The 12,947-nt window shown below is 43.4% G+C and overlaps 1 protein-coding gene and 1 long non-coding RNA gene across 2 annotated transcripts in view; one reads left to right on the top strand and one right to left on the bottom strand.

The window, feature by feature from the left end:
- The window catches only part of LOC115651691, a 32,990-nt gene that overhangs the window by 16,356 nt on the left and 3,687 nt on the right, over positions 1-12,947 (top strand). The window lies entirely within an intron of this gene.
- Positions 11,879-12,947, bottom strand: part of SOS2 (SOS Ras/Rho guanine nucleotide exchange factor 2) — an 87,726-nt gene continuing 86,657 nt past the window's right edge. The window contains exon 23 of the mRNA XM_030562821.1: positions 11,879-12,786. Within this exon, the coding sequence (XP_030418681.1) occupies positions 12,277-12,786 (510 nt within the window). The 3' untranslated portion in view covers positions 11,879-12,276. The remainder of the gene's footprint in view (positions 12,787-12,947) is intronic.

Genomic DNA, 12,947 nt, shown 5'->3' on the forward strand with positions numbered 1-12,947 from the left:
TTGACCCTGTCCTCCAAAGAAGTTGCAATCCCTCCCAGTTTGGTATCGTCCGCAAACTTAATAAGCGTACTTTCTATGCCAACATCTAAATCGTTGATGAAGATATTGAACAGAACCGGTCCCAAAACAGACCCCTGCGGAACCCCACTTGTTATACCTTTCCAGCAGGATTGGGAGCCATTAACAACTACTCTCTGAGTACGGTTATCCAGCCAGTTATGCACCCACCTTATAGTAGCCCCATCTAAATTGTACTTTCCTAGTTTATCTATAAGAATATCATGCGAGACCGTATCAAATGCCTTACTAAAGTCTAGGTATATCACATCCACCGCTTCTCCCTTATCCACAGGGCTCGTTATCCTATCAAAGAACGCTATCAGATTAGTTTGACACGATTTGTTCTTTACAAATCCATGCTGGCTATTCCCTATCACCTTACTACCTTCCAAGTGTTTGCAGATGATTTCTTTGATTACCTGCTCCATTATCTTCCCTGGCACAGAAGTTAAACTAACTGGTCTGTAGTTTCCTGGGTTGTTTTTATTTCCCTTTTTATAGATGGCCACTATATTTGCCCCCTTCCAGTCTTCTGGAATCTCCCCCGTCTCCCATGATTTCCCAAAGATAATAGCTAGAGACTCAGATACCTCTTCTATTAACTCCTTGAGTATTCTAGGATGCATTTCATCAGGCCCTGGTGACTTGCAGGTATCTAACTTTTCTAAGTGATTTTTTACTTGCTCTTTTTTTATTTTATCTTCTAAACCTACCCTCTTCCCGTAAGCATTCACTATACTAGACATTCCTTCAGACTTCTCAGTGAAGACCGAAACAAAGAAGTCATTAAGCATCTCTGCCATTTCCAAGTCTCCCGTTACTGTTTCCCCCTCCTCATTGAGCAGTGGGCCTACCCTGTTCTTAGTCTTCCTCTTGCTTCTAATGTATTGATAAAAAGTCTTCTTGTTTCCCTTTATTCCCATAGCTAGTTTGAGTTCATTCTTTGCCTTTGCTTTTCTAATCTTGCCTCTGCATTCCTGTGTTATTTGCCTATATTCATCCTTCGTGATCTGACCTAGTTTCCATTTTTTATATGACGCCTTTTTATTTTGTAGGTCACTCAAGATCTCAAGGGTAAGCCAAGGTGGTCTTTTGCCACATTTTCTATCTTTCCTAACCATCGGAATAACTTGCTTTTGGGCCCTTAATAGCGTCCCTTTGAAAAACTGCCAACTTTCCTCAGTTGTTTTTCCCCTCAGTCTTAATTCCCATGGGACCTTACCTATCAGCTCTCTGAGCTTACCAAAATCCGCCTTCCTGAAATCCATTGTCTCTATTCTGCTGTACTCCCTTCTACCCTTCCTTAGAATTGCAAATTCTATGATTTCATGATCACTTTCACCCAAGCTTCCTTCTACTTTCAAATTCTCAACAAGTTCCTCCCTATTTGTTAAAATCAAGTCTAGAACAGCTTCCCCCCTAGTAGCTTTTTCAACTTTCTGAAATAAAAAGTTGTCTGCTATGCAGTCCAGGAACTTATTGGATAGTCTGTGCCCTGCGGTGTTATTTTCCCAACATATATCTGGATAGTTGAAGTCCCCCATCACCACCAAATCTTGGGCTTTGGATGATTTTGTTAGTTGTTTGAAAAAAGCCTCTTCCACCTGATTAGGTGGCCTGTAGTAGACTCCCAGCACGACATCACCCGTGTTTTTTACCCCTTTTAGCCTAACCCAGAGACTCTCCACACTTCCGTCTCCTATGTCCATCTCCACCTCAGTCCAAGTGTGTACATTTTTAATATATAAGGCAACACCTCCTCCCTTTTTCCCTTGTCTATCCTTCCTGAGCAAATTATACCCATCCACACCAACATTCCAGTTGTGTGTATTATCCCACCAAGTTTCAGTAATGCCAATAATGTCATAGTTGTATTTATTTATTAGCACTTCCAGTTCCTCCTGCTTATTACCCATACTTCTTGCATTTGTATATAGGCATCTAAGATACTGGTTTGATCTTGCCTCCCAGCTTTGCCCTGACCCTCCTTCCTCTCTGCCATTATAGCCCGTGCTCCCTCCTGTTTCCCAACCATCTCCCAGGTCTTGTTCCCCACTTACCTGTGGGCTTTGCTCACCTGTCCCCGTCGAAACTAGTTTAAACCTAGTGTCTGGAGTCTGGGTTCTGGGACCCTGCAAAGACCCTCATGTTTGTCCCTCCTGTCCTCACGGTCACTGGCATCTTTCTTGTACTTTGATACCATGTCCTTCCACTCATTCAGATGAGCTCTTTCATTGCGGGTCACATCCGTGATTTCTGAGAACATTTCGTCTCACGTCTTTTTTTTCCACCGCCTTATCTGAGATAGCCTTCAGGAAGGAGAAGGGAGACTTGAAAAATTTGCAGCTGCAGGAGGAAGGGAAAAAAGGAAGAGAAATATTTAAAAAGATACATTTTACAGAACAATGGTTATACTCTTTCACGGTGAACAACACTATTCACCTTCCATACCACATGTGATTTCAGTACAAGGTCGCATTTTGCATCTTAATATTGAGTGCCTGTGGATTTGGTGTCAGAGATCAGACACAGGTCTGGGGCAGCAGAATTCAGCTTGCATGCGGCCATGGTTAGCCATTGTCTTTCGGCTTCTGCTTCTGCTTCATATATCCAGCGCCCTCCTTTCCCAAATAGCAAGCAAAGCCCGTTGAGTGCTGCTTCTTTCCTGTTAACATGCAGCACCAGGCCCCCCTACAATCCAGTCACCCCTCCCACCACCGTGTGGCTGGTATCATGGAAGATCGCTGCTAGCCCCCCTACCACCACATGGCTGGTATCATGGAAGATTGCTGCTAGCCACACACACACACCCCCACTGCATGGCTGGTAGCAGGGAACATCCCTGCTAGCCAAACGCGAAAAAGCTCAGCGCCAATCACTCCCGCCTCCCCCCCCCCCGCTTGGCTAACTGCAGGGAAGGATTACTTTTAAGCCACAGGCAAACAGCCGAGTAGGAATGGCCATCTCGGTCCCCTTAATTAAATTTCCATATTTCAACCAGGTTACCATGAACGATATCACTCTCCTGAGGATAAGACAGCGAGATAAAGAACAGATGTTGCTTGAATGCCAGCAATCACTGGGACCATACGCAGCTAGGCTTTGTCATGCAATAATACCAGATTACTTGCTACATGCATGGCGTGGTCAAGTGTCCTACCATGGAGGACGGAATAAGGCTGTCCTGCCCAGAAACTTTCTGCAAAGGCTTTTGGAGTACCTCCAGGAGAGGTTCATGGAGATGTCCCTGGAGGATTTCCGCTCCATCCCCAGACATGTTAACAGACTTTTCCAGTAACTGTATTGGCCGCGAATGCATCCCAAGTCCTCGGGGCAAATTAATCATTAAAAAATGCTTGCTTTTAAATCATGTTTTATATTTACAAAGGTACACTCACCAGAGGTCCCTTCCATGGCTTCATTGTCTGGGCTAGTGGCTTAGGAGGGCTGGGAGGGTAATTCCGTCAGGGTGAGAAAAAGCTCCTGGCTGTTGGGGAGAACGGAGTGCTGTGTGCTCTCTGCAAGCTCGTCCTCATCTTCCTCCTCCTCATCTTCCCCATCCACAGAATCCTCAGGTATGGCTGAGATTACTGCCCCCACCTCAGAATCAACAGCCAGGGGTGGGGTAGTGGTGGCAGACCTCCCTAGAAATGCATGCAGCTCAGCGTAGAAGCGGCATGTTTTCGGCCCTGCCCCGGACCTTCCATTTGCTTCTTTAGTTTTCTGATAGGCTTGTCTGAGCTCCTTAACTTTCACACGGCACTGCACTGAGTCCCTGGTGTTGCCTCTCTCCATCATGGCCTTGGACATTTTTTCAAATGTTTTTTCATTTAGTCTTTTGGAACGGAGTTCTGTTAGCATTGAATCCTCTCCCCATATAGTGATCAGATCCAGTACCTCCCGTGCGGTCCATGCTGGAGCTCTTTTTCGATTCTCAGACTGCATGGTCACCTGTGCTGATGAGCACTGCATGGTCACCTGTGCTGATCAGCTCTCCACGCTGGCCAAACAGATAATGAAATTCAAAAGTTCGCGGGGCTTTTCCTGTCTACCTGGCCAGTGCATCCGACTCCAGATTGCTGTCCAGAGCGGTTACAAGGGTGCACTGTGGGATAGCTCCTGGAGGCCAATGTCAAATTATAGCCATACTAACCCTAAGCCGAAATGGCAATACCGATTTCAGCGCTACTCCCCTCGTCGGGGAGGAGTACAGATATCAGTATTAAGAGCCCTTTATATCGAAATAAAGGGCTTCGTTGTGTGGACGGGTGCAGGGTTAATTCGGTTTAACGCAGCTAAATTAGATATAAACTCGTAGTGTAGACCAGGCCCATGTGGTCAAAGAAGCAGTCATCAATGGTGTCTAGAAATGTTCTCTGCCTCCCACCCTAAGGTGACATGTTACCAGCCAATATGGGATAGTTGAAACCCCCCATTATTTCTGTTTTTGTAGCCTTTCTAATCTCCCTGAGCATTTCAGTTTACAGAACATACGATCAATAAAGGATTCCAAAATCTGGAAGGACTGTTTAAAAAACGAATATTGTAAGTACACCAGAATAAATGCCTTGAAAACACCACTGGTAATGAGTGGGCTGATGTTTTAACTGCTCAAAACTCTTTAAATCTGGATTAGTAAAGTGAATGTGACTAGCCATTCTTCTAGAATAGCATTATAATCCTTTTCTCCCTTCACTCACCCAAGATTTCTTTAATCTATTCACAAAATAGCAGACTTTAGGATTCAGGTGCATTGGTAAATCCATAAACTACTTGCACTTTTGCTTTTTTCCTAGACCTTTAAATTATATAGCCTATGAGAACCTCAGATTGTTGCTGTAATTATGAAGAGTATATAAGCAGCAACCACTATCAACATTAGTTTACGATTTGTGGTGCTTTATAATGATTAAAATCAAAGGCAGCAAAAAAAAAATAGAAAATTGTATTATCTGATCATTTTATTTTCCAGATTGCCGGGTTTGCTAATCCTGCCCAAAGGACTGTCTTCTCTGCAGACAGGCCATGGGTAATTTAACACTATGAGCCACAGCTTCATTTAGGTTAAAACGCACCAACCTACCAACCTGTAAACTCACCAGAAAAGATTTTTTCGAAGAGTTCAGAAAAGAGTTATTAGAATGATTTGCATGCTGGAAAATGTGACTTACAGTGCAAAGCTAAAGAAATACAATCTATTTTGTTTATCCAAGAGAAGGTTGAGAGACCACTTGGTCATGGTCTACAAGTACCAAATGGGGAAGATTTCTGGTAGTAGATGGCTCTTTAATCCATCAGGAAAAAAAAGGCAGAACTACATCCAGTGGTTGGAATCTGAAGCAAGACGAATCCTGAAATAAATCTTTTCCAGGCTCTCTCTTCTGGCCTTCAACCCTCCGACCGCAAACTTGCCAACCTCCCCACACCCCAGGACCAACCAACTCAAAGTGGCACCAGACCCTGCCATAACAACAGATGCAAAACCTGCAGACATATCTCCATTGCTATAATGATAAAACAAACCCAAAATTTCAGGATCCATGGGTCCTACACATGCCTATCACATATGGTGTACCTCATCCAGTGCACTAAAGGTATATCTACACAGCAATTAAACACCCGCAACTGGCCTGGGTCAGCTGACTCAGGCTCACAGGGTTGTAAAGTTACTGTGTAGACATTCAGGCTTTGTCTGGAGTCTGGGTTCTGGGACCCTGCAAATCACCTCTCCTTTCATCTCTACTCATGGCATTGATAACACTTGAAGGATAAGGAAGCGTCACTGGACTGGGGAGGGATCCTGGCAGAAAGGAATTCAGCCAGTAAGACCGCTAGAACACAAGAGACTTTGCTTTGAATTCACTAGCTTGTTAAGTTAGGTGCGAGTAGTGCTTTGCCTTTTATTTCTTTGTAACCTGTGCTTTTATGCCTCATCACTTAAATCTAGCTTTCTGTAGTTAAACTTATTTTATTGTTTATCTAAACCAGTGTGCTTGGATTGAAGTGTTTGGGAGATTCCACTTGAGATAACAGGTTTTGTGCATATAATTTTCTCTTAATAAAATGATGGACTTTATATGAGCTTATGTTGCCCAGGAGAGGGCTGTGCAGTACAAGACACATCTGGGGGAAACCCTGGAACTGGGAATTTGCTGGTGTTACTCTGCAGCGTAATTCAAGAGTGGCTGGCTATAGCACTCGTACTGTATAGCTGGGAGGCCAGGAACTGGTTGCTCTCACAGCGAAGCAGTGTAAAAGGCACTCCAGGTTGGAGAATGAAGGGGACACAGCTATTCAACAGTCCAGATTGTACCCTGGTATGTCACACCCACTAACCCCCTTTTTTGTCCTGTGGCTGCAGAGGTGTTAACTGGCTACTTCAGTTTGAATGGTCTTTTACAATGTGTTAACTACTTAACGCTGAACAACCTGCTCCACCTTGTATTTAGCTGCGACACTGAGGGCTAGTCCACACTGGCTTGGGTAGCTGCGGCAGAGAGCTGGGAGAGAGCTCTCCCAGCACTCTAAAAAACCCACCTCCACGAGAGGTGTAGTTTCCAGTGCTGGTGCACTGTCTACACTGGTACATTACAGCGCTGAAACTTGCTGAGCTCAGGGGGTTGTTTTTTCACACCCCCAAGCAAGACATTTGCAGCGCTGTAAAGTGCCAGTGTAGACAAGCCCTGAGTACCTTCCCCTGACCTGAAGAAGAGCTCTGTGTAGCCTGAAAGCTTCTCCCTCTCACCAGCAGAGGATGATGACTGGGAAGTAGTAGCCATCACACAAAACATAAGGAGGGAAAGAGCTGTGGCATTAGGCAGCAAGGTGACAGTCCACTCATGGAATTCTGACTACCCTTTGAACAATTAGAGACTACTTGTATGGATTTATCAATCTGCTTTTAGGTCTGTTTTTTCCTCCCTTTTACAGTATATATTCAAAATTAGTAACAATGTTAGAATTATTAATATTTATACAGGATATTATCACAACACTAATATAACCATAAATGCCTTTATTAAATCCAAAGGCCTAACAGTATTGCGCTAAACATGCCTACAGAGCCTAAAGAATAAGGAATTTACTATATCCAGGCAGTAACAAAACATTTATAAGCTTTTGATCAAGATACTTACGACTGGAATAAACCCAGAGGTGTTTAGATACACATTGGTCGGCTCCAGCATGGTCAGGCAGGTGTTAGCAATGAACCTTTTAAGAGTTTACTTTTTTATATAACAAACAAGTGACGCCATTGCCAATTACTGACTGCGGCTAAAACCAATTGGAGACAGTTCACTCTTCTTTCCAGTCTTCATCCAGAAAAGATTTACAACTGCCTTCCCTGCCTGCTCCCCCCCCAGGCTTTTCCTCCCTCTTTTCCCCTCCTCCTTGCTGACCAGTAGTTTTTCCTTTCCACCTGGGTTCACATTGGCCCTAATTTTTGAGCTAACACTGGTATAGAAGGTGGGAAGGGCCATGCTAACTCTTTTGAAGACAGATTCTGTCTTAGGGTATGTTTACACAATGAAATTAGATCAAGTTTATAGAAGTCGATTTTTTAGAAATCATTATAGTCGACTGTGCGTGTCCCCACACAAAATGCTCCAAGTGCATTAAGTCTGTGACTGTGTCCACAGTACCGAGGCTAGCATCGACTCCTGGAGCACTGCACTGTGGGCAGCTATCCCACAGTGCCCGCAGTCTCCGCTGCCCATTGGAATTCTGGGTTGAGATCCCAATGCCTGATTGGGCAAAAACGGTGTCGCGGGTGGTTCTGGGTACATGTCGTCAGGCTCCCCTCTCCCTCCGTGGAAGCAATGGCAGACAATCATTTTGCACCTTTCTTCCTGGGCTACCTATGCAGACGCCATACCATGGCAAGCATGGAGCCTGCTCAGCTCAACGTCACCGTACGTCTCCTGGGTGCTTGCAGACATGGGACTGCATTGCTACACAGCAGCAGCTCATTGCCTTTTGACAGCAGACGGTGCATTATGATTGGTAGCCATCGTCATCATATTCCTGGTGCTTTTTTAGCCGACCTCAGTGAGAACGGTAAGGGGTGCCTGGGCAGACATGGGAGTGACTCAGCCAGGTCATTCCCATCTTCTGCCAAGCTCCCAGGAGATGATGATGGCTAGCAGTTGTACTGCACTGTCTTCTGGCAAGCAGCCAGGAGATGATGATGGCTTGCAGTCGCACTGCACCATCTGCTGCCAGCCTAAGATGGAAAAGATAGATGGAGTGGATCAAAAAAAGAAATTGACCCAATTTGTGAAATCAACAGCCTGCTAAACCCAGGGTTTCGAGTTCAATCCTTGAGGGAGCCATTCTGTGTGACAGTTGTGTTTCTCCTTAATGCAAAGCCAACCCTTTTGTTGATTTTAATTCCCTGTAAGCCATGTCGTCAGTCGTCCCTCCCTCCATCAGAGCAACGGCAGACAATTGTTTTGCGCAAAACCGGGCGAGGAGCCCATGGCAGCGCGGTGACAAGAGGGACATGGTCATAGACGTCTCACAAAGTACAGGCAGGGCAATGTGCCCCAGAAATGTGCACATCATGCTGATGAGCTCTGCAAACACAGTGGCCAAACAGGAAATGAAATTCAAAAGTTCGTAGGCCTTTTCCTGTCTACCTGGCCAGTGCATGTGAGTTGAGAGTGCTGTCCAGAGCGGTCACAATTGAGCACTCTGAGATAGCTCCCGGAGGCCAATACCATCGAATTGCGTCCACACTACTCCAAATTCGACCCAGCAGGCCGATTTCAGCGCTAATCCCCCCATCAGAGGTGGAGTAAAGGCATCGATTTAAAGAGCCCTTTAAGTTGAAAAAAGGGCTTCGTTGTGTGGACGGGTCCAGGGTTAAATCGAGGTAACACTGCTAAATTTGACCTAAAGTCGTAGTGTAGATCAGGCCTTATTTACAACCATCTGCAGTCATCCCTTTCAGAGGTCTTCTTTCCAGAAACTTCCCCTGATTTCATTAGTTATTCTTTGAACCAGACATCCTCACTACTTCATTTCTTCTAGCTCTGTAAGTCGTTACCTTCAAAGCCTCTCCTTTACTCACCAGTTAGGGTCTTTCTTTACAACATGTATTTCTTTAACCTTACTTAAGCTAACTATAATCATCTGATTTTATATGTATTCTACAATCAGCTTTGTGCCTGTCCAGGAGAGACAGCTTCTGAGTGTAATTTGGTACTCCTCATCCCTCTCACCCCACCCTTAGGTTATATAAGACACTGTCGTACAACGCCATCTCACTGATAACATGATCCTTAACATGGTGGTGAAAGTGAAAGGGCTAATCTTGCAGCTCTGAACTCTAATAGGGTTATCTTTTCTTTTTCTCCTTTTCGGGACAAAGATCGTTGGGATGTGAGGTGATCCATGAGAGCTCTACGTTGCAGGCCATCAACCATTATAATTATTTAGTAGGTAAGATTGAGACTGGTCAATGCTGTATAAACTAGGAATTTGGATTCCTTAAATCACCCACTGAAGACACTAGTTTGAAATCTGAGTTTCTGGTTCCTTGTTTCATTTGGTTCATGTTCTCAATAAGAACCAATGGAGATCTCTCTTGTATGCAGCTGCTGTGTTCGCCAATGCTTTTACAGCTATCCCACCAAGAAGCCATTTTCCTTTGAATCTGGAGGAACACAGGATCTGTTCTGGACACATCTGCCATTTAGGGATAAGCTAGCTGTGCCATCTGACAGCTGAGCTGAATGTCAATCTGAGCAGCAAATCTTCTGAGATCCAGGGATGAATCTATTATAAAGACTGTAGCCTCATGAATGTTAAAATGAATTACTCTCTGCTTGTAAGGTTCAATGACTTGAGAATATCACATCAAGTAAAAGAAATTGTGAAAAAGGAAGTTGCTGAAGCTTCAAAAATCCATTCTTCCAGTGGCCCTCACTTTTTAAAGGGTACTTAAAGGAAGATCTCCTCTGATGGGATAAACTTCTTGTCTAGTGACACTGCTTGGACACCTCTTTTAGGTACACAAAGCAAGGAATGTTTGGGTTCCCATAGCTTGTAGAATTTGAGAGGACTGCTTGCCTCTTCAAATTGTCTAGGTAGTCCTATTTCTAGTAACACCCTTGAAAGAAAAATGGACTGGCAAACTTGAACTGGAATTGACCTGAGAGAGTAGGGATTTTGCCAGGAGATTTGGAGCCCAGCTTTTCAACAGTACTGATGGCATATCTAGCTATGGTGATGAAACAATCCAGATGGAAAATCTTTTCTAATTTCTCTTTGTCAGAGTATTCAGCCCCAGAAGTTGATAAATATGCTCTAATTCAGTAGGAAGTTTTGGTTTGATTATTGCATGAAATCCTATGGCCTGTGTTACGCAGGTCAGAGTAAATCATCATAATCTCTTTTTACCCTAATATTTATTCATATACAACACATCCTTCCTCAGAGGAAGAGTTGGACTAAGAGGAGGGAAAGGGAGAGTGTTTGGGGTTTTTTTAAAGAGATTTGTCTTCAGTTTGTTTGATTCTTCTTGAACTTAATTTTTTAAAGAAACCTTTGATGAAACATTCTCCTCTCAAATGTTGTGACTCCTCTGCTGGAAGGGGTTAAAAACTCCTGGTGGGTTTCCAGATGGGTAGGACTTCTCTGCCTCGGGCCCTCTCACAGCACTGAAATGGGCCAGTTAACTGCAGATAGGAACACAAACCACTTGTCAGACTTAGCAGAAGTGACATGAAAGAATATCAGAATCTTCCACATCCTTGCAGATACTGTATTCCCCACCCCCATCCTTACAAGGAACACACATCGATCAATCTCTTAAAAATTAAGACTGGGGTGATTTATTAATCTTGTTAAGAACTCTGATACAAAGCACAGTAAAAGGCCACAGACCAGTAAATAAAATGTGGCTTTTGGCCACTTTACAAATTCTGCTACAGTATTACCAGTAAAACAGACTCACTCTCACACCAGTTCAAACAACAAGTAGTTCAACTGGCAAAGAAAAGTTCCATTCACTTTTCAGTTTAAAAAGTTTAATAAAGCTTTAAGTGTTTGCTGGTTTAAATGCTACCAATTTCCAAAAGGGAATTTGTAATTAAATGAAGTTAGAGCTAAAGAACGTTATTAGGTTTGGAAGGCAAGACTTTGTTCCTAAGCCATAGGAAATGCTTCTGAATGTATAAGATTGCAAGAGTAGCAGACTGTATTACAGGCCTCAAGTCACTTAAATTTATACAGGTTATTAGCATTATCTGTAAATATACAATATAAACAACTGTACATACATGGCATATAGCTCTGTTCTCCGAAACAGTAGGCAATTCTTTAGCTTAAAGCAACAAAGAGTCCTTTGAATGCATCTGACGAAGTGGGTATTCACCCACGAAAGCTCATGCTCCAATACTTCTGTTAGTCTATAAGGTGCCACAGGATTCTTTGTCGCTTTTTACAGATCCAAACTAACAGGGCTACCCCTCTGATCTTTAGCTTAAGACACCTTTGCCTGCCAAAACAAAAAGGCACATCTGAACAAGATGCATGCTAAATACTAGGGATTCTTTCCAATAACTGGGTTAGGTAGTCCTAGGTTATTTGTCAAAATAATCAAAACTAATAGTGCATTCTGATATCTTCATTTAGATTTTCAACCCATTTTTCTTTTTCATCTTCAGCAGCAAATGACTGGACATTAAGACATGGCATTAAAAATTTGAGAACAGTAATTGTCATTCACAAACTTCCTAGATTTACATAAAATTCGAAGGCAAGTAGCCAGAGGTTTAAAATCAGTAACACTATCCACCCTCATGCTTGTGTCATAATTCCACTGTTTTTTTTTTTTTAAAGGCCACTAGTGCTCAAATTTGAAAAATTCCACAAACGCACCTTTTTTTCGGCTCAGTGCAATGAACTGATAGTTTAAATTCATGTAGTGTAGTTTACAGTGCAAAATATATAATCTTTATACTGGCATAGCTGTCGGCACTAAGGATCTGAGACAAGGCAATGCTACTGATCACCTGAGGGTAATGCTGTGGGAGTAGACAAAGAGCGGAGGGTGTATTCTTATTTTTCTAATTTTTAACTTTGTTTTGATCAGCAGCACTTTTGTAAGAGCATTATTTGTGAAAGTACTAAAATACACTGCCTTTTTTGAATAAATAAAAAGGAACTTTACAAATACTATTCCAGTGTCAATGACTAATATGGCTAAGGTCATTGAGGAGTTTCTGCATTTTCTAGCAAAAACTGTCTGTCCAAAGGAGGATGGGAAAGTTCCCTTTTATAAGTCTTTGGTGGCAGTTTTGGTAACTGAGGGCTAGAATTTTGCCTTGGTGGGACTGGAGGAGCTGGAGGATGGGCAACGTTGTTGTGACTTGAGCTGAGCATATAGCAGCGACGCAGGACCCTTGGAGAGGGGGTGCTTGGAGGAGTGTTTGGTGAGCTTGGGCATGTGCTAGCTTCCCTGAACCGATCTGGATCTCTGTGAAAGCGTCCCACTGGCGGTGGCTGGAGGTTAAATGGACAGTTTATGAAGTGTTCTGGAGGCCGAAGTGGTACTGGTGGAGGGGTGTCAGGAAGAGGGTCTCTTGGAGGGGGTGGGGGTGGACTATGCAGCAGTTGATCAAATGGATTATTGTAAGCAGGAACTCTAGGTTGTATCTTTGGAGGAGGAGGTTGCCTTGGTGGAATAGCAGGAGGATCATCATCAGATTTTAAACTTCCCTGAAATACAGAAAAAGAAATCACCCAAAGAACCTTTCATTTACTATAAAGTAATATATTTCCTGACATGCACTGAATGAAGGTATAGAGTGAAGGCTTCGCTAGTTGAAAAAGTGACACAGTGTAGCCTTTAACAGGCAAAACATCAGGTTGAGAGAACT

Source organism: Gopherus evgoodei, chromosome 4 (assembly GCF_007399415.2).
Source record: "Gopherus evgoodei ecotype Sinaloan lineage chromosome 4, rGopEvg1_v1.p, whole genome shotgun sequence".
NCBI classification, from domain to species: domain Eukaryota; kingdom Metazoa; phylum Chordata; order Testudines; family Testudinidae; genus Gopherus; species Gopherus evgoodei.